Below are 21,645 nucleotides of genomic sequence, written 5' to 3'. Positions count from 1 at the left end.
AATGAGTATTTTGACTTCTGTTACTGTACTACAAGTACTCAGCTTCTCCAAGACTGCAGTTAAACTTGACAATTTTTAAAGCTTAATACACTGTTTTATAAGTGCCTTCAGCATTTGGACAAATAAATGCCTGCACTGTTCTGATGTCACAAGCCATCATTACAGACCATAAAAATTATGAGTTATGGAAGAAAACAGAATTAACATCTCAATGTTATACTCTAACCTTGCATAACTGAGAATGCATAATTCTACATTCATTCATTGCACACCTATATTTCTTTTTTCCATCAGCGGAGGCTTAAAACCCCAACAGTGGTCTTGTTTTATAATTTTTACACTGAACTTTGACATTTTCTTAGAATTTACATTCACAGTTTCCAATAATGTTAAACACAGCTTGCAAAGCCATGCATTATTGTCAATCTAGTGGTAACAAATGGATTTTGAGCACCCTCTCTTGGTCAAGCTGTGCAGAATCAGGTGATGATTAACCTCAGAAAGTTAAAAACAAGTTTTGAGAGTTGGTGGGATTCTTTATTTTTTTAGACTTGCCATTAAAAAAACCATTGTAACCCTCAGTGTAACCCTCTGAGCTCAGTGATCCAGCCAGCATTTCCACCTACCTAAACTATTTCATCTTTGCTTGGATAACGGCAGAACACCAAGACACCAAGAGGCTTGGCATCTGGAGTACATGATGTATGAGAAGCATACAGGAATTTGTTCAGCTTGAAAAAAGCTACAGGAGAAATCTGTTATCCTTGTCTAGTTAAAGGGTGGTTCTAGAGAGGATGGAGGCAGGCTCTTCTCAAAGGTGTGCAGCTTGAGGACAAGAGGCAACAGATATGGTGCAGTAAAGGAAATTCCAGTAGCCACAAGGAAGAAAAGTTCACCATCTGAACAATCAACCACTAACTTCCCTGTGTAGAGCTGAAGCCTCCACAGTTGGATCCATCCTACTGCTTCATTCTAGCTTTAAAAATAGATCAGCAGGCCCTGGTCCACCAGATTTTGTATACTCCCTTTATTCCTATGAGAAAAGTTATTGAAGTGGAACACGCTCTTTCCCAACCTGAATAAAAATTGTTTTGGAATAGCAACTTTCTAAACTTTCTAAAATCTTTCTGCAGATTTTCTAGCAAGACAGCCACTATTAAAATTAGTTGAACTTTATTTTTTTTCCCATGTCAGTATCAGATGTCGTGGGCATTTCTAAACTACTTTTCTCTAGTAAAGAGCAGATCCTTTTAAGTTATTTAGGTACCATAATAGTGCGAGCTAAAACTGTGCCTATCTGTAAGCACCTTGCTATAGGCATCAACCAGAACAGTGCTCCTTCTAACAAAGCTGTCTTCCCTTTTGTTCTGTCACAGATACTTTTTGCTATACCTTTTAGTTGCTTTTCCCTTACAAACAGTGCTCTGCAAGAACCATGTTCCTGCTGTGCAGTACTTCAGTTTTTTATACAGACGCAGCCAAGCTTGAGTTCCATTTCATCTGCTTCATGAGTGTCATTGTTGCCACTCTACTAGAGGAAGAAGTGCCCAATTAAAAATACCACGTCTAAAAAAACCCCAAATATATAAACACATGTAAAATGAATGAAAGACCATACGTACTGCTTGGTTCAGAGTCAGCTGATGTCTCTGCCCAGAGCTGCCCATTAATAGTAACATTCTCTCTCACTGCTGCCTCAAAGTTCTGCAAGAGATGCATAGGCTGGAAAAGTTATGCTTTAGACACACATGTGCAACATCAGCACAGAGGACCCTTCCAGTATGACTGCTTGGCTTGGCAGACAAGAATCACGGAATCCTTAATATCGTGAAGAACCAACCATCAACCTGGCACTACCAACCAAGTGCAGCACTACGCCACATCCCTCAGTGCCACGTCCACGTGATTCTTAAATATCTGCAGGCAGGGGAACTCCACTACGTCCCTGGAAGGCCTGTTCCAATGCGTGACAGCTCTTCCTATGAATAAATTCTTCCTGACATCTGAACTAAACCTCCTCAGCACAATTTGAGGCTGTTTCCTTACATACTATCACTTCTCCCTTTGGACTCGATGATCTTTAAGGTCTTTTCCAACCCGAGTGATTCTATGCTCACTCCCCTCCTCGCTGCAGCCTCCTTTCAGGCAGTTGTAGAGCAATGAGGTCTCCCTCCAGTCTCCCCTCTTGCAGACCAAAACTTCCCCCAGCCCAAACAGCCCCAGTTTCCTCAGCCATTCCCTGTTTTCTGGCCCTTCACCAGCTTCTGTGCTCTCCTCGAGCGCATTCCGGACACCGCGTACCGTTCTTGCAGCGACAGCCCCGCCCTCCGTGCCTCCCCGCCTCTCCACCCCACGCAATGCCGCTCGCCGACCGCCCGACGCGGCAGACCGAGCCGTAACGGTCAGCGCCAACCGCGGTGCCATACCCAGATCGCGTCGTCCGCGGCTGCGGCGCCGCCCGGCTGCCCCTGCGCCAGGCCCCGCAGGAAGGGCGCGCAAAGCCCCACCACCTCGTCCAGGCCGCGCCGCGAGCAGCAGCGCACCCGCGCGTCCCGCCGCTCGGGCGGCCCGGCCGCCATTTCCCGCCTCCTTCGAACCGAAAATGCCGGCCCGGAAGCACAACCCGCCACTCCCCCGCCCCTTCCCTCTCGAGGCCTAGGCCGGGCGCGGCGCGGCGGCATGGCGGCGAGGCCGGTGGACTGTCACTGCCACCTCTCCGCGCCCTGCTTCCAGTCGGTGAGGCGCCGCGGGGAGGGCGGGCGGATGGGGACCGGAGCGGCGCGGCCCGGCGCTGAGGCGCTGCGTGTCTATTGCAGGACGTGGCGGCCGTGGTGCGGGCGGCCCGGCAGGTGAGGCGCGCCCCGCGGCCCGGCAGGTGCGGCGCGCAGCGCGGCCTTCAGCGCTGTTTGTGGCTGTGACAGGCGGCGGTGGCGGCGCTGGTGGCGGTGACCGAGCAGGCGGGGGAGTTCCGCGGCGTGCTGGAGCTGTCCGACAGGTGCGAGCCGACGGCCAGGCGTCCGCGGCCCGGCGGGACTGTGACCGTGCTGCCCGCCCCGCTGCTCGGTCGGCTTTCGGTCCCGCCTCAGACTGGCTCGGCCCGACGCTCTGTTCTAGGTTCCCGGGGTTCGTGCTGCCGTGTCTGGGCGTTCACCCTGTGCAGGATGTTTCTCCAGAAGAGCAACGCAGCGTTACTTTAAAGGTAAATTAGTGGCGGGTTGCCTGGTGCAGCTGTGATGTGCTGCTGTGTGGACATGTCTGAGGGACAGGCTGAGCAGGAGGCACAGGAGAACCTCTTGAGGTTCAGCAGATCCAAGTTGTAAGGTCTTGTACCTGGGTCGTGGCAACCCCCACTATTGGCACAAGCTGGGGGGTGTAAGAGTGGAGCACAGCCCTGCCAAAAAGGACCTGGGGGCACTGGTGGATGGCAAGCTGCACAGGAGCTGGCAATGCACCCTCACAGCCCAGAAAGCCAACCGGATCCTGGGCCGCACCAAAAGAAGCACAGCCAGCAGTGTGAGGGAGGTGATCCTGCCCCTCTGCTCTGCGCTGGTGAGGCCTCACCTGGAGTACTGTGTCCACATGTAGAGTTCTCAGTACAGGAGAGACATGGACCTTTTGGAGTGTATCTAGAGGAGGACTACAAGAATTATTCAAGGAATGTAATACCTTTCCTACAAGGACAGGGTGAGAGAGCTGGGGCTGTTCAGAACAGAGAAGAGAAAGCTCCAAGGAGACTTGACAGCGACTTTTCAGTATCTAGAGGGGTGCTGTAAGAAAGAAGGGTACAGACTCTTTATTAGGGTCTGTTGTGTTAGGACAGGGGGACTTGGTTTTAAACTAAAAGAGAGGAGTTTCGTATTGAGATTGGATGTAAAGAAGGACTGGATGACCTTTGAGAGTCCCTTCCAACTCAAACAGTTCTGTGATTCTATGCTATGGCTGCGCTGGAGATGCAGGGGGCTGCCCTGGTCTGCCTGATTTCCAGTTAGTTGTGTTTCTGTAAAGTGGAGGACGCAGCAGACCAAACCCCAGGGCCTCCAGCATAGCATCTGCCTGTGTGACTTCAGCAGCACTGAGAGCCATCTGGCCCCAGAAGCGATGCTGCTGGAAAGCAGTTCTAAAAATCCCAAGTGAACAGTTTGCTTACAGTGAACAGAATGCATCTTGTTTGCAGATGGCCCTTTGTTAGTGTGGGACTGGGAATACCAGTTTTTGTCCTTAACCTGGGGAGCTTGAAGAACTGCCTGCAGCCACGTAACGTGACCAGACTATGGGCTTTGTTACTACTTCTGGTCCTATGAAAAGTTCACCTTGAAAGGAGGGGTCTTTGAGTAAAGCAGGAAAATCCTGCAGGTCTTTGAAATACTGCTGATAGCTCAACTTCCAGTGATAGCACGTTTAAGGTACAAAATTTAAGAGGCGTGAAGGGAAGGGCTGATGGTGCAAAGCTGGGAGAAGTGGCTGACGCAGCAGAAAGCTGTGCAGCCGCTCAGCAAGACCTCGGCATGCTAGAGAGTAAGGTAGAGGGAAACCTGATGAAGTTCAGCAAGTGCAGGTATAGGGTCCTGTGCCTACGGGGGAATAACTGTATGCATCAGGTTAGGGGCTGACCTGTTGGAAGGCAGCTCTGCTGATAAGGACCTGGGGGACAACAGATAGGCCGTGAGCCAGCAGTGTGCCCCTGTGGCCCAGAAATCCAAATTAATCAAAACTTTGCATTTATAAAGCTTCCACCTCAAAGTCAGTGAGGGTTGCTTTTGTTCTTGCAGGATCTGGATGCAGCATTGCCACTTATAGAACTCTACAAAGATAAGTTGGTGGCAATTGGAGAAGTAAGTAGAATTCCAAAATGGGTTCAAATGTATATGGCTTTGGCAGCATCTGCCACCAGAGTTACAAAATCTTAGTGAATGCTTGGCTTTGTATATGTGATAAACATTGCTGGCCATGTGAAAAAACCCCACAACTAATCAGTAATTCTCTTAACGTGCTCTCCTTCATAGATTTGCCCAAATTCCTGTTTTCCTTCATTATATTGTTATTAGGAAATAGTTACCCTTGTTCAGGTCCTTTCTCCCTTCTGCAACACAGGCCAACCTATGGTTTCAGCATGCCTTGGTGGCTTACATAAGTCCCTTTTTTCTCGTGATCCCTTGTCTGTCTCTACCCACACAATGTCTATTATATTGTATTTCCTTATAAACAAACCGAAGCTTGAAAACTTTAGGGTAGAGTCTGTCCCTTTGGTATGTTGGTAGCAGAGGGGTTTGTGGCTGGTTCTTGCTGGAGGAAAGGCAATTGTTGAGAGAACTTGGCTAAACTTGTCATGTGTGGAGCCAGGAGTTGAACTTGGAGTTGATCCTTGTGGGTCCTTTCCAACTCAGGATGTTCTGTAGTTCTGTTTTGTTCCTGTTCTTTAACCAGGTTTTTGGTTTGTATAACAGTAAATTTGGCTTCTTTGACGAGGTTTAAATTCTGCTTGAATGTATTTAGATAAAAAAGCTATAAAATTAATGGGTAATTTTTTTGCTAGAGATAGGACTAAGTTACAGGCTCAAGTTGGAAATTCAGCTTAGATTGGAGATCCAGCTTTGAGATTTTATCTGAAATAATATTTAATAGTATATAAAAACTCAGAAAACTGCTTACAGATTAAAATGCTAAATACAGTCGCTGCCTTCAAATGCTTTCATAATTGAAAGTCTTGTCTTGAGAATGAATTCCTTTCTGAATTAAGCTACAGTGTGGCTACAACCTTCTTAATTGCCATCTTTCATAAATATGTTTTGTAATACCTTGCAGGTTTGAAACTTTTTTTTTCTTTTTCTCTCTGTGCTATTGTGATTTAGTCAAGCCTTAGACCTGTGCAACTTTCTCACTTTTGTTCTTGTACCGTAGGTTGGATTAGATTTCACTCCTAGATTTGCCAGCACAGATGAACAGAAGGAAGGACAAAGACAGGTTCTGATCAAGCAGGTTGAGTTAGCAAGAAAACTGGATTTGCCTTTGTAAGTTTTACTAATAGGAGAGTTTTCCAGGTCTCAGTAACCTCTGTAAATTGTTCCCAGGATTTATAATTACTAAGAGCCTCCCGAACTTACATGGCTTACACTGGTATTAGTGTCCTGACAGTCTCCAGCTTGAGACGTAATTACTGAATTCTGCCCATGAATACAGTGGAGTTCCCTAGCCTGTCTTCACAGTGTTGTTGCTAAATATTCACTGTGGCTAAAATGATTTAAATACACATCTGTAGACTTTTTTCCTGGTAAAAGTGCTAACACAGATTGTTTTCTTCCCAACATGCTGTTGGTTCATTGCAGCCTCCTCTAGAGAGCCTCCTTTAGCAAGGAACTGGACTAGATGACCTACAGGCGTCCCTTCCAACCCCTATGATTCTGTGATGTATGTTTATTGAAAAATAAATACAAATACTGTTGCTTAATTTCCTAATGCTATGGCTCTCTCTCTTTCCTTTGCAGAAATGTTCACTCCCGCTCAGCTGGAAGACCAACCATTAATCTCTTAAAGGAGCAAGGTATGTTTCTAATGCATGTTTTCCCTTCTTACTTTTTGCCAACAGAATTTCGTAGAATTTCTTCAGTTTTGTAATGCTTTCCTATCATTTTGTGCCCAAGAAACTTGTAAAGAGCGGTGCGGAGATTCTGTATCCACTCTTTGGTGGGGTTGAGGTCCAGTTTGAAGCAGACACTGTGAACGTGCTGTAAACCCTGCTAATAAATTGGTTTGTTTCTTTTCTCCAAGGTGCTTCAAAGGTGTTGCTTCATGCGTTTGATGGGAAGCCATCTGTAGCCATGGAAGGAGTGAAAGCTGGATACTTCTTCTCCATTCCTCCTTCCATTATAAGGAGTGATCAGGTAACACTTGAAGGGGATCACTCCTGCTCGGTGCTTGGGGACTGCAGGCAGTAGTTGGCAGCTTAACACGTTGGCAAACGTAACTACATTTTTACTGTGTAACTACATTTTTACTGTGCAGCTCGAAGGAATGCTTGGTTGTTTGGTTGTTTTTCATTAAGTCTATTCAGTATAAAAGACTATCACAGAGATGTGATTATAGTCACTTGATGCTTTTTGGTAGAAGATCCTGCTTTCAGTTAAAACTGCCTTTTTACTTTGATTGTGTTTCTGTCTGGGACTTTTGCCATAGCTGGACATTTGGGGCAGAAATTTTGGCTAAAACAATTCAACTATTCATGAGAAGCAATCATTAAGAAAATGAGCATTTTTTTTCCCTCATTTTATTGTATTCTGATGAACTTTTCTTTGGACATTTTTGATCCTGTAATGTTTTAGAGCAGGGAGGTGACACATGGAAAAGCACTAGTTTCTATCTCACTGCTATGGCACTTCTTGTTCAAAAGGAAATCCCCTTACAGTTGGCTAAGTTACAGGTCTTTGAGAAATGCTGATTAGTCCATGGCACGCCGCTCAAAGCATCAGCTACGCTGCTTAAGATCAGCACTGGCCAGTTTCAGCCCTCGACTCAGTGAAATGCTGCTTCTGTTTCTACTGTGGGCTGCTGCAAACTATGCTGACTTCTCAGATCAGTCAGCAGTCTGCTTCCATCCTGCACCATCATCATTTTCTGTGATAAGCTCAGGAAATACACGACGAGAAAAGGCATCAGTCAAGTGGGAAGTTTGTGAGGGTGGATATGGTTGGGGATGAGGGCAGGAAGCTGCAGAAAGGAGAGCAAACTGGAGCTGAATGGTAAAAGCAGAAAGGGGAATAAAGATATTAAAATGCTGTATATACAGAAAAGTGGTAGACTAAAACTGCATTGACAATCTGATTCTGTGCAATATAATCACATAATTTGATAAAGTAATAAAGGATCCGGTATTCAGGTAAAAGTGCTTCAGGTGTTTAGAGTCAGAAAAAATGAGATAATTCTTTTTTTAAAGGGACATCTTGGGCATTTCCTGGTATTCTTGCTGCCATTCTGAATTTGCTGATAGTAAACTGACAGTGGCATCAGAGTCTTTCAACATTGCTTTTAAATGCAGAGCTTATCTTTATATCTTATATTTTTTTTCCCCACAAGCGTAAGTGCATAAAATATTTAATAATTCTCTTTATTGTCTTCAAGAAGCAGAAACTTGTGAAAGTGTTACCTCTGGAAAATATATGCTTGGAAACCGACTCCCCTGCTTTGGGGCCTGAAAAACAGGTAAATGGTGGGGGGGATTTCTATGTTTGTATATCCACAATGACTCCTCCTCCTTGTGGAGGTTAGTTGCTAGCATGGGAGAGAGGAGGAGTGTAGGCATTGACAGGGGATGAAGGAGATTGCCAGGTGGAAATTTTGAAATACACAATTCAGAGAAATAGCTATAGATATAAGGGGAATACGATTCAAGGACAATAGATACCTGTAATTTCTGTACCGTAGATAGGTACAGTGTGACTGAAGGTGTGTCAGGAAGTGAATCTGAAGCACTTGCCACCTGGAGGGATCTGTTATTTGCTCTGTTTGATTTTTATTTTTATTTTTTTAATCCAGGTGAGAAATGAACCAAAAAATGTTTACATTGCTGCAGAATATATTGCTAAAATTAAAGGAATTCCAGTTGAAGAAGTTATAGAAGCGACGACACAGAATGCACTGAAAGTATTCCCCAAACTTCGTAACTTCCTTCAGGTATAGACTTAGAAACTGATGTTGCTGAAACTATTGGTTATGATGTAATAAATAAAACCAACACACATCTTGGCCTTGAGTTTTGCTATCAGAGAGGTCAAGAAGTGAGCACAGTGTTGTACAGATACAATTTACAACAAATATACTGAGTTCATCAGAGGTTTTCTGTGTACAGCATTATTGGCTCTTCAATGTGATAAAGATACGTTGTTCTTCATTCCACTGACTGGAAGTCACTTGTCTGTGGCCCTGCTAGGACCTGCTTGAAAACCCCAGAAGGATGGAAGCGCTGAGTGTCAGTCAGACAGGGCTCTGAGCAGGACAGGTGTAGCAGCTCCAATTCTTTTTGATATGCAGCTGGAGGGAAAGAATGGCAGTCCTACTTTCCCCCTCCTTTTCCCTTGCTTATAGTAACTTAACAGTTGTTCAGATCTTGGTTATTTTGAGAGGAGTGTGCTTTTATTAGTTTTTGAATCGCTCTCAAAGGAAGAACTTAGGATTTGGTCTTATCTGCAGGCCTACTCTTCTGTCTGCCCCGTATCAGGATGTGAAAGGGCAACAAGTCCAATGTTCTGAGGTCTTAGAGGGACTTGTCTGCTGTGGATTCGGCTATGATTGCCAGTGTTCTAAAAACTGGATATTGTGTTGTCTCACAGTACCTTGCATGAACTGAAATGTGCTAAAATACTGGGCTGAAATTTGTATTGACTTAAACAGTGAAGAGGTGAATTACTAATGACACTTGTTCTGAGGGCCAAGTAGGGAGGTACAGGCTTTATCTCCCTGGGGGTTCAGTCCATGACCACTTTCGGTAGAAAATCCAAGAGCAAGAGTATTTGGCTTTAAGATTGGGCACACAGACCATTTTCCAGGTTAGGCTTCTTCTTGTCTTCTTGCTTAAGCATCTTCCTGAATGCCCCTTTGGAAAATGGTTTGTAATGCCCTATTCTGAATTCGTCAGATGTCTGCCTTTCTGTGGGTTGGATGAGGAGGAGACAGAGTATTGTCTTGATTGGCATATCAGGTTGCTAGCAGTAAATAGCTTAGAGCTGACTACTTCTGCCTTATAGGTCAAGAAGAAGGTTTTGTTTTGTTTTTTATTTGCTGTTTTGTGGATTAAGATGGAGAAGGTGTCAGCCATCCAGTAAAATAGAAATGGGAGCAAAACCTTGTGGTATAAGGCATACCCACACTGTGGTATTCTGCATTCTGCACTGTGGTAAATGCAATTGTGGTCTACCCAGAATTACTTTATCAACTTTAAATATTTGTTTCTAAGCAGTCTTGCAGCACACAACAAAACTTGAAGAATTAGTCTATGTTACAGGGTGCGTGCAGATCAGCACAGCTTGAGTCTCCTGAAGCTTTGACCCAGAGTAGTTAGGGCCATTTGTTATCCTGGGTCTACAGGCACCAGTTCCACTGAAGTAGTGAATGATGCAGTTTGCCTCCAGGTGGTGCTAGGGAACAGGTGTGCCATAGTCCTGAATTATATGATATTAATGATGTCACAGGAGATGCTAAGCAGGTGATAACAGGCTACCTTACATGTGCTTCATTCTGACTGTGAAGCATGGGAATGCAATCATGTATGGAGAAGGACAAGGAGTTGTACCAGCTCTGGGGTGCTATTTGGTTGGCTTTGCTAGCCCTGCAGCTGGCACTGAGGGCAGCAGGCTCTGGAAGAGGGCAGCAGCTCTCTTTCCCAGGAGATCAACTTTTCTGTGTGTGGCAAAGAGGTTAAGCACATGTGTGCTGAATGCTATTGCAGCCAGTGTGGTTGTTGGGATGAATCCTGTCCCCTTCCTGTGTAGCATGGGCTACTGGAGTAGCCAGGAATGTGCTGAGGGAGAGATTCAATGGAAGTTCAGCTGAGTGTCAAGTTGAGCTTTCAGGAATCCTGAGGGGAAATGAGAGAGAAAGCTCAGAACCAGTGGAGATGCAGCTTTCCTGTTCTGTCATGCCTTTAGCTTGCTGGGCCAGCAGCAGCGCCACTGAGCTCTCACAGCACTCCAGGAGCAGAGCAGTGCTTGCGTGTCCCCAGCTTTGTGTCTGTGAAAATCAGGCCACAGAAATATTAAATGAGCTGCCCAGTGGCTCCTGAGGTTCCCAGCAACATGAAGAATGGTCATGTCTGAGCTCTACCCTCAACAATCATTCTTTCCTTGAATACTCCCAACAGCAGACCTGGTAGTATGGCTTTTCTTGTCTGTCTTGAAGACTCTACGTGGAGTGATAGAAAAATGAAGAAAGGTTTGTGATTTTTTTGTGAAAAATAGTGCCTTCGGGGTGCCTCATTCATTACTCAGTGCTCAGTCTTTGGTGCAGCTCTGGTGGGTACAGCTCCTGCTGGAGGAAAAGCCCCGTGTCACTTGGTGCTTTCCAAGTTTAAAAGGCAGCACACAGATGGGCATGAGGAATTCCCATGTGTACAGGATTACCATGAATGCATCGCTCCACACATCATGAGGAGGATGCAGGGTGACAGTGATGTGAATGTACTTTCCACAGAGTGAGCTTGCCGTTCATTTCTGGAGGGCTGCAGATGCAGCAACCTCGCAGGGCCCTTCTGAAACTTCCCTTGAAGGCTTGCTTCTGCCAAATACTGGGGCAAGCTGTGAGGCTAAGTAGTTTTTCAAGATTTTAATGTGGGAACAAGTGAGGAGGTGACAATAAGGCTAAGCAGATAATATGTGTTATCCTGTTACTCACTGTGATAAGAGTTTGAACAAATTGACCAAAGGCGTTTGCTGGAAGTGTTTTCAGCTGGCTCCTATGCAGTGCATAGGTAGGCTCTTTAGAAGCAGAAACAGTAAATAATTGGCTGGAAATGCAAGTTTTATCACTAATGAGTTTCTGCTTTTGTTTGTTTGTTTTTTTTTCATTAATGCTGACTGGGGCCTTTGTTTCCATTACAAAGCAGGAAAATGAATTTAAGAAAGTTACTGGCTTAGCAGAAAGGTTTGTTATCCTTCTCTTTGCTTTCTATATAGAATTAAAAAAGACACAATTGGGATCAAAGAAAAGTTACAGGCTGCCACAGCACCTCATTGTCTCAGTGCTTTCCTTTCCAGCAGGTGGTTATCCCTCCCTTTGTGCCCCAAGACTGGTTTTCAATGGACATGAGCTCCCTTCCTGCCCTGAGTGCTAGCCATCTTTTGTGTCCGTGCTCCTGTGAGTCGTGGAACTGTGGAAAAATAATGGTGGAGAGAAAAAAACACTGAGGCACTAGGACATGCAGCCCACTCTGTCCAGAGCTGTTCCTTGTGGCACCGTGATGGGTTACACTTGGGTTTTGTCTCCATTAATGTTAGGAGGGCATGTTAGGATCTTGGGTTTATTTTGGCCGTGCCAGGGCTGTGTGTTCTGAGTAGTTAAAGCTGATGCTTGGCTTCTTATCAGCCCACCCTCAGCACAGATCAGACAGTGTCTCTGTGTTAACAGAAGAGAACACACTGCACAAGTAGCACAGAGATTTTCTTTCCAAGGGACCTCCACACTATAGCAGTCCCACTCTCTTGCATGTGCCCTGTGATGCTCCCAGCGCAGCCCTGCAGTCCCACCCCACTCCCAGCTGCTTCATTCCCAGCTCCCCATGCATTTTCCTCATCCCTGCTGTGGTACTACCCTGTGGGACCAGACCTCCTTGCACTACACTGCCATGGCTGGGAAACTGGAGGGCTGGGGGTTATCTGGCAGGAAGGCCTGTCCTTGTGATGTGCGCCGCTGGAAAGGGAGGCTTTGAAGTTTCAGTTGGCCCAGGCTTGTTGCTATAAATACAGAGAGAGAGCACTTTGAGCTCAGAGTTTTTCTGGACACACAACAAAGAAGGAGGAAGCGAACAGAGCACAGTAGGAAGAAGTTAAATGGAGCACCATGTGGGGAGCTCCCATCAAAGCACCCCTGGATAACTCCCCTTCTGTTTTGTGGGAGTGTTCCTGCCTGGGGAGCTCCGAGTGGAAGCTGAGCTTTGTGCTAGCACCATGTAACCTGCACATGTGGATGTCAGTACTCTCTGAAAACATCCACTGCCAATCCATGTATGTATGTGGGACTTTATCTGAAGAGGCTCCTTGTATCAGGATGTTCAGAATCTGGAATGAGGCATCCGCACAAAACACTTTCACACACAATAAGCCAAAGCAAGCACTGAAGTATTTTACTGCATACACAATGATCCACTAAGAGATCCAAGAAGGACAATTAGCCAGCACATCTCAGATTGGCTGTAAGGTACTTTATGGGCTTTCTACCCAGTCTCCCCATGGAGACCCCATGTTATGGTTCTTAACTGTTTTTCATTAGTACCCGTACTGTCCTCTTGATGGTAACCAGGTTATACTTATCTGATGGGACCTCTCAGGGTTTATACATGTGATAGTCCCAGCTTTGTCCCAAGCTGCATGACACAGCAGAGGAAAGGTCCTCAGTGAAGCAAGTGGAGAGAAAAGATAGAGGGATGCTTTCTCTCAATGGGACTTTGCCAGTGATCTCCTAATGCATGGCTGCACCACCCAGCATGCCTCTGGGCTACTTGTTCTTAGAGAACCCCATCTGGAGTCCAGCTTTCAGCCCTTTATAGGTGACTTAGGATGGAGGATGAGAGAGAGGTACAAATCTTGTTCTTGTGTAGATCTCTTAGTGTGTTAACACCCATAGCTTAGTTGTGTTATTTTTGTGTAGACTGACAAACCTTTAGAAACAGATTGTTGTAAGGAAGATCTGTATCTGTTTGAAAGCCCTTCTTCTGTTGCAGATAGCAGTTCTCTACCCAGTGGGTCAATATTTAGGAAAAAACACCGGTTACCGCCACCAACAAAAAGGTCATTTTCATAAATATGAACCTCAGGAACATCAAGATCAAATTTCTCTTGTTTTTATATGCGACTGTGTTCCTGTAAATAAGCATGCTGTGTGCAGTTCATACACGTGGGGAAGGGTCACAGCTAAATCTACACAGGTGCCCAGAGCACTAACAATAAAAACAAACGAATCTACTACAGCGTTTCCAAAGATTTTCTTAAACTTCAGATAGGTGCAAATAGGAGCAAGAAGGAAATAGCATTTTGCCTGTGGTGATGAGCAGAAAATAAATATTTGGAGAAAATCAGAGCTCACAATTGCTTTGCCATGTGCTGTCCACGTGATCTGCCCACAAAGCCACTCTGAGTGATCGAGAGAGGGTGGTTTGGGATGGAGGTGTCCTCATACAGCTTACTGCCAGCTATTACATGTATACCCTTTGGACCTGGCATAACTGCTGCAAAAGTGAGGCTGGATAATAGCCATCCAGCCAGAGGAGCCTGATCAGAGCAGCATCAGGAGTGAGTCAGTATAAGGGGAGATGTGAAAATACCTTTACACCTGACTTCTGATGTGACTTATGCTGATAAAATTGTTAAAAAAATAGAGATCAGGATCTGTGGAAAGGTACAGCTGTCCGTGGTCTGGGAAATCACTACAGGATAATGCTCTTCTCCTGGAGTAATTAAGTAATTAAGATAAGAACAATGAACTTGCTCAGTGAGACACTGCTTTTTGAAGGCATGGGATTACATTGAGCAAAAATGTGTGTTCTCATTCAGCCAGCAAATGATTGCTTCCCTTGAGGGGGAAGGTCAGTATTGCTCCTCATGTTATTTAGCAGTGTGTGTAGGACACAGACTTAGGCACAACTTTGGAGCTGATCACCAAGATGTCTGTGTACCCACTGCTTCTGCTGACAGACTGGTGCCTGCATCTCTGCCTGGACACGTGGCTTTGTGCTCAGGAAGCTCTCCAGCACAGGGCTGCTGGTGCTGTTTGGTGTTGGTCTGGTACCAATGTAATCACAATGTGTGAACCTTTAGTACTTTCCTGGAAGGGGACCTACCCAGCTGTTATCTTTACATTACAAGGCACGATCAGGGTATCTGTCCTTGCAGAGTTCCTGGAAGCCGTTTCAGCACGCTATAATTAGATTGCATGAGGCTCGGCCTTCTGCTTTATCTTCCCGCTATCGTTCTCCAATATCTGAATCAATGCAGAAGGAGAAGTGATTGATGGGGAGACTGTGGGTGACCAAGGGTGGCTTACATGCCATGGAAAGTATCGGTGATGTCAGTGCTCCCTGCAGACCTGTTTTTCCTTTGGAGTGAAAATGAGATGCTGGGATTTGATCAAGGCCTCACGTAGCAGCTTGGAGCTCAGCCTTCCACAGGCTGTTGTTTTTAAGTGCTTTGAATTGAGACGCTGAACTTCTTCACCTTCACTGCTACCCACTGAAATACTGCTGCTTCTAGCACCCAGACATTTACCCTGGGAAAAGCTGCACTGCCATGAGAGTTACTGACTGTGCAGTGAGGAAGAAAAGGAGGTGACAGTGAGCAGGCACCTGGGGATGTTGCTGATCATGGTGCACCCAAGCCACCAGCCCAGCTGGGGCTGAGCAGGGTGTTCTTTCACCAGTATGTTCAAGTAACCTATGGCTTTTCATGAGCTCTGTGAGTCTGCTTGCTCTTGTCCTGTGCATAGCTGTCCAACACAGCTTTTGTCCTGTGCGTAGCTCCAAGGGGCTCAAGATCTTACTGCCTATGAAGAGAAGTAAGCAATCAATAGTTATTCTCAGGACCGAAGTTATTCCTCTTTATTCCTCTCCTAGGGTTTCTAAAAGCTGCCAGCCATTTGTGCCATCTCGGGTCTTAAGGAACATAAATGCTCTGTTTAGCCTGTATTTGCAGTTCATTGGAAATACAGGATTATCTCCAGAAGCTTAAACAGTCTGAATGCCACTCTGGCAGATCTGGTTCCTGTTTTGAATGTTGCTATGTTGATTTCTGTAGTGAGATTGACCTTGTCATGTGCTATTCTGCCTTGTTTTGTTTTCTTAGCAGCACCAGAAATTAATTAAACAGATTCCATGTAGGAGAATGGATCCAAAGAGTGGTTGCTTCTCTTGGTCCAAACAAATAGGTTCAGTCAAAAACAGGTAGGTCAGTCCCCTTACGTACGCCGCTTTAAAACTCTCTTTCTGTGCTCTCTCTAAACGTAATGCACTGAAAAGCCTTAGTATAATGTAACACAATATTTTCTTTTTTACTGGCCTTATTATTTCGTATGAGAAGAGCCACAAGGATTTGAAAAGATAAATAATTTGTAAATCAGCATGTCAGCTTTCAGGCTGAGATTATGTGATAGCTGCTTCAGTAAAGCATGCCAGTGAATGCATTCATCGACACCTTGGAGAACACCAAATGATTTTCCCTGTAGTAAAAGGGAGGAGAACTTTCCCTGCGATGTTCTGGCTTTGCAGCTAATCTGAAACAGTCTGAATCTTGCTGGGCGTACTATAAAGAGAGCTGTCTAAAGGGGTCTTTGAAGAATGCTTGCAGTGCTTTCCCAACAAAGGAGCAGAAAAAGTCCCTTTTGGTGTCTGGATGGCTGAGTTCCTGTTCAAGTGATGTAGGCTGCAGGAATGTTATTGCATTTTCCATAATGTGCTATCACAGCCAGGGGCCGGGGCAGGCATTGTTTTGTTTTAATTCAAGTCTACACAAAAAAAAATCCCTCTGATTATTAGTTATGCTGAGGTCAGCCAACATCTTCCCTATGGAATAGATGTAGGCCATTAAGAAACATGGCACTCTTCCTGCTGATAACTTCTTCAGAGAGCAATTGGGAACTTCAAGCTGTTAGTAAATATTTGGGTTTCCTCAGTAGTAAGAGTAACAACATTTCTCAAGATCGGGTGAGCAATCTGTCTTTATAATACAAGTACATTTCCATACTTGGCTCTCAGTAGATCCAAATCCACATTTCTCTTCCATCTGATTTTTAAAGAGTGTGCACGTGGTTGCGATGAAGCAGGTAGTAAAAGAGAGTGAAACTGAAGTCCTGTTATGGTGTTTTTTCACAAGTGTACTACATTAAATTGCTGCAGCTCTCAAGTTATCTGAGACCTCCTAGAAGCGAAGGTGATGTTTTATCCTTATTCCTTTGAATGATGCTTTCATTGGCCAGTTATTCAGCATTCTACCAAAGCTGTCAGACACATGGCACTTTTTTCTTAATGTTAACATGGCTTTTCTAATCACTTCTGTCCCACAGTCCTTTGTTAACTGAGGCTGATGTCATTTGATCTCTCTCACAAAAGAATTTGAGATTGAGACTGTCTGCCATTGTTGCTGCAGAGAACAGAGTATTAGGGGAAGAGTTTGTGCAGTAACAACAAAAAATGCTTTGAGGCTTTTCTCAAAAGTTAACCACTGTTTGGATGAATGAGTACTTGCTGAAAATGAGAATGTTCCTTAAAGGCAACCCTCTGCATCTCATGATTTTTATTAATTGTTATGAACATGGGCACTGTTGTTGTTGTTTACTGTTTATAAAGGATTCAGATGGAGGTTACACTTTTTGTGACAGATGAAGAAGCTCTTATCCATGCTGAATAAGAACCCAACACATTTTACCTACTGGATTTGTTCACTTTTTATCTATCTATCTATCTATCTATCCATCTATCTATCTATCTATCTATCTATCTATCTATCTATCTATTTTAAACACAAATTCTGTGTATGTAACATTTTTCCCCACTTGCTTTGCTTGGAAACTCAGGAGAAAAATTCTGTTACGTATAACAGACTGACAGCTGAGACTACAAAAGCAAAACCAGATGGCAGCACAACAGAAGCACCAGATGTACATTTCTCCATCTTTTGTGTGGATGGAGACATCTCAGAATGCTAATTTCTAATATTATTTACAGAAGAGTACCCTGCTCACTTATCACTCCCCATATTTGAAAATTGAGAACTTTTCTCTGATGCTTAAGTAAAGGTATATTTCTGTGTGCCTGCCAGTATAAAAAATTTGCATACAGGTCACAGACAAACATCCCTGCTATGGGCAATTATGTTCCAAAATTAAGGTGCCCAGACAAGCACCTGAGCAAACTTCAGTTAAGTGCTTTGTATTGCAGATGCTCATTCTGTGAGAGAGATTAAGGCTTTATGCTGTGGGGAGAGCAGGCGAATGTTGCTGAAATGAGGACTGCATAGGAGGAAGAGGATGTTTACATTTTCCCTGTATTCTCTTAACAGCTTTCAATGAAGAAATTTAAACATGCAACTCTTTAACCGCTTTATTTCAAGTCCAGCTTACTGAGGTTTGTTTGATATCTTGCTAAAATAGTTCATTTCCAGCTCAGTTGGAACTTCAGATCTTTTGTTCTGAAATCACTTTCTTAAGCTGCTGTTAGATTTTTATTATTATTATAATTTTTTGTCTAAAGACAGGTATGCAGTGCATTTCTTCAATGGAGGTTGTCCCTGCACTGCGATCAGTGTAACTGGGAGTTGAGTGCTTTGTAAAATAACATTTAAATTCTGGACAGTAAAGACTGACACGGTTTGAAACATTACAAACAGAAAATCCTGGAAAACTGAATTGTGTGCCAGGAGCACACAATAAAATATTGGAAAATTCCAATTTTATTTCTGAACAAGTGTTGGTGTTCTGGCAGTGTTCTACAGTGCCAGTCCCAATGAAATGTTCAGTTCAGATTCCTACCCTCAGGCTCAAGTTTCACCAAGATACACACACTTATGGATTTCTAGGTGGAGGGCTTCGATGCTGTTGTGAGGTTTGGAAGAAGAATGCGACTAAGAGTGTTAGGAAGCTAATTACGCCTTGAAAGCAGCACTGCATAGCTGACTTTCCTTTGTTTTGTTATATGCTCCGAATGAAATAAAAAGGCAACTTCTGTATGGTGTTTCATCCAAAGAAGGCATAATCTCAAAGATTAAAGTTTGGAAATAGTTATGAAAATACATCACTTTTTCAATTGACAATATATTACAGTAACAGGGTCAGATTTTGGATGAGAGGCTAGATTGAAAAAGGCTAGCAGCAGTTCTAAGCTAAATTTGTCCTGCAAACCTTGACACCAGTCTTCTGTTTTTTGCTTCATAAATTATCCATGAAACATAGAACTCCAAGGATGCACATTTTAAGTGAGTTCTTCCAGTGGCTGTTTCTCAGAGGAGAACTTTCTCCTGCTGTTTAACAATGTCCTTGGCCCTGCTTCTCACGCAAACAGATGTAAATCAGAAGTAATGGTTGTGAAGCCTATGAAATACAGCAGTGTAAAAAGTTAGTATGCAAGTATCAAAGATTTTTCCTACTGCTGTTAATTTGTTCTGCCTTTTCCTTTCCTGTTTAGAAAGGTAATTCTGGAGATAAATCACATGGCCCAGAGATGAAATTGCATTGAATTTACCACATCAAAGTCAGCCTGGTTTTACTTTACTAACATCAGTGTAGCTGTGGCAGTGATATACTTAACTTCAAGTTGATGAGTTATGAAGAAACTTACTTCTTTCTGGAAAAAATCCACTTTCCTTATGGGAGCTAACTTTCATCCAGGTGCTCATTCTACTGCCAGGCTTAGGATCTTCTCTAAAGTCTCCTGATCTCCACTGCTTTGAGGGCAACGTATCCTCTGAGGTGCAAGCCAGGCTGTGCCTCTTCTCCCTCATACCAAGCATCTGCACTGCCTTGTTACGTCCATTGCAACCAGGTGCTTTTTGCACTGCCTCAGACATCATTTTGAGAAAGGTGTTCAGTTATTTCTTCTGTGCGAGATTCCTGTGTTGCAAGCAAACGAAGCTTTGTGTGTTGTGATGCAAAGAGGATGCTGTCTGTCTGCTGTGAAAGTGAAAGCTCAGACGCATCTGCAGCTCTAGAACAGGTTGAACTTGAATCTTACTCGGAGCATATTCGCCAGCACTAACTCTGCCTGCTGCACTGTCAGCAGTGTAACAGTAGGAAAAAGAAGAATGAGAGAAGAACAAAGCCTCATTTCCTATGTCTGTAGGGGTAAATGTTATTGTTGGATGAACTGCAAGGTCATCTAAAATACAATGGAAAAAAAAAGTTAAATGAAATTAGATCACTGTTTACACCTTCTTTGGAAAGAACAAGAACTATACCTGTGTTCCCCAAAAATTGTGGTCCTTTCCTCAGCTGCAAGGCCTACTACAGAGTGAAATGCTCCTATGTCTGAATGAGCTGGATGGGTGGGAGAGCTCCCAGCTCATCCTAAATACTGAACGTTGACTATCCCATGCCAACCTTGTGCTAAGAACTGCTCTAGGAGCAGTGTAGACGGCCAGGCTCCAGTGACCACAAACAGATACTGTTGGAAGTATCAAGATGTGGCCTCAAGATATTTTTTCAGCACATCTACTGACATGTTGCACTGACACACCTAAAGTGAAAGCAGTCTCTTCTGTTGCTTTGATGTCTAAGAAGAAGAGGAACCGAAACAAAGTCTTATTTTTAATAAAGCTGTGCTTCTGCAGCAAGTAGCACTTAAACTCTGAAGTCAGCCAGAATAAATGAATTTACCCAGCACCTGATCTGGTACAAGAGAAGTACAGCTAGACCAGGCTTTTTCTTGGAATGAATGAAGGAGGCAAAGAGGGCCTGAATCTGATATAGATAACTTAATTGCAAAAAAAGCAGTTTGCTTATCTGTGGTCTGTGAATTCAAGATTCGCTTCCAGTAGTCTCTAAAAATCCACAGTGCCTGCAGTCATCACTACCGTGTCTTAGCTAAGTGCTCAGGGAAAGCAAATATAGCCAAGTTAGAATTTTGAAGAATTTGTTCATAGTATTATTCATGCTCTAAATTAGATCAGGAACTGTGGCTTAAATAGATCACCTGATGTTAACTAAAATACCAAATCATAATTAGCGAGGAAAATTAAGGCTGGTGGCTAAGCCCATCTACCACTCATACACAAATCTGATTAGGCTCAAACATATGCACCAGCAATGTGCAGTATGTTATTTGCTGAGCACATGCAAAATGATTTCCCACAGAAGCCAGTAACAAACTTAAATATTTTGGTATTTTCCTAATGCTCTTTGGAGAACAATCCATTTTTATAATGGCACATTGTCCAGAGCGGCAGAATTATAAATCACGGTAGTGTTGCCCGATACCACTCCTACACAAACACATACCGGGCAAGGCTTGAGGGAGTATCGCTTACTGAGGTGACAAGTGACGGCCTACACGTGCTACGCGTGAGCCACACACAGCCTGATTTCTGGGGGGCACGTCACATCAAACTGCAGAGGTTGGGTGGAAACAAGGAATGCTTTGCCTATGGCACTTGATGCAGTGAAAGACCAGGGCAGAGGCACGTTCCCTAGTGCCTGTCCTAGGCGTCCTTTGCCTCCAGTCAGACCTCCATCTTTGCCATCTGCATGTTAACCCATCAGCGCATTCCTTCGCACCGCAGCTGCAAAGAGACAAAGCTGTGGGCTGAGGGGAGCACCGGCCGTTTCCTTGGAGCTGTCTGCGGCGGGGCGGCTGCGGATGCCGCCTGCAGGGTGCTTGATGGGAGGGTGCCACACACAGACCTGCAGCCACCCGGCCCTGCGGCACAGGGTGCGTAAACTGAGAGAGACTTCACGGGAATGAGATTATGCTGCTGCTCCCTCGGGGACGTTGTGGGGATTATTTACGTCATTTCTGTCTCCATATGCTTCCCATCGTCTGCACTGAAACACTTCCGAGGTTCAGGTAAAAGACTGTAAATGGAGAATGCAAGGGCAGCCTGTCGGCAAGCGACACCACTCATAACGCAAGTCAGCACCAGGAATAAACAGGGACCGTTCTGTGCAGAAAGGCGGCGGGGGTCGATACAGAAACAGCACCTTCCCACCCTGCTCTGGAAGCAGCGCGCACCCGGCGCTGGAGCTAGCGACGCGGGGAACGCCCTCAGCGCCGCCGCCCGCAGCTGGAGGCAGCCGCGCCCGGCTCCGCCTCCCAGCGCGCCGCGCCCCGCCTCTCGGCTTCCATTGCCCGCGCCGGGCGCCTGAGGTTGCTTTGCGCCCGGCGGCGGAGCGCTGACTTCGCAGGGTGGTGAGCGCCGGCGGAGCCAGGCTGAGGCCGCCGCTGCCGGGAAGCTGGGCGGGGAGACGGCCGAG

The 21,645-nt window shown here is 44.9% G+C and overlaps 1 protein-coding gene across 1 annotated transcript; it reads left to right on the top strand.

The window, feature by feature from the left end:
• Positions 1-2,679: 2,679 nt before the first annotated feature.
• Positions 2,680-21,568, top strand: TATDN3 (TatD DNase domain containing 3; the record flags this gene model as incomplete). The annotated part of the gene is made up of 11 exons (XM_079550296.1): positions 2,680-2,736; positions 2,817-2,849; positions 2,922-2,995; positions 3,115-3,199; positions 4,770-4,832; positions 5,899-6,008; positions 6,483-6,538; positions 6,766-6,878; positions 8,113-8,193; positions 8,527-8,664; positions 21,341-21,568. The coding sequence occupies 11 exons, from the start codon at positions 2,680-2,682 to the stop codon at positions 21,566-21,568; spliced, it is 1,038 nt and encodes a 345-aa protein (XP_079406422.1).
• Between the last annotated feature and the right edge of the window lie 77 nt (positions 21,569-21,645).

This window comes from Tetrao urogallus (genome assembly GCF_951394365.1).
Source record: "Tetrao urogallus genome assembly, chromosome: 2".
Taxonomy (NCBI): Eukaryota; Metazoa; Chordata; class Aves; order Galliformes; family Phasianidae; genus Tetrao; species Tetrao urogallus.
This window is presented reverse-complemented; position numbering and strand designations above follow the sequence as displayed.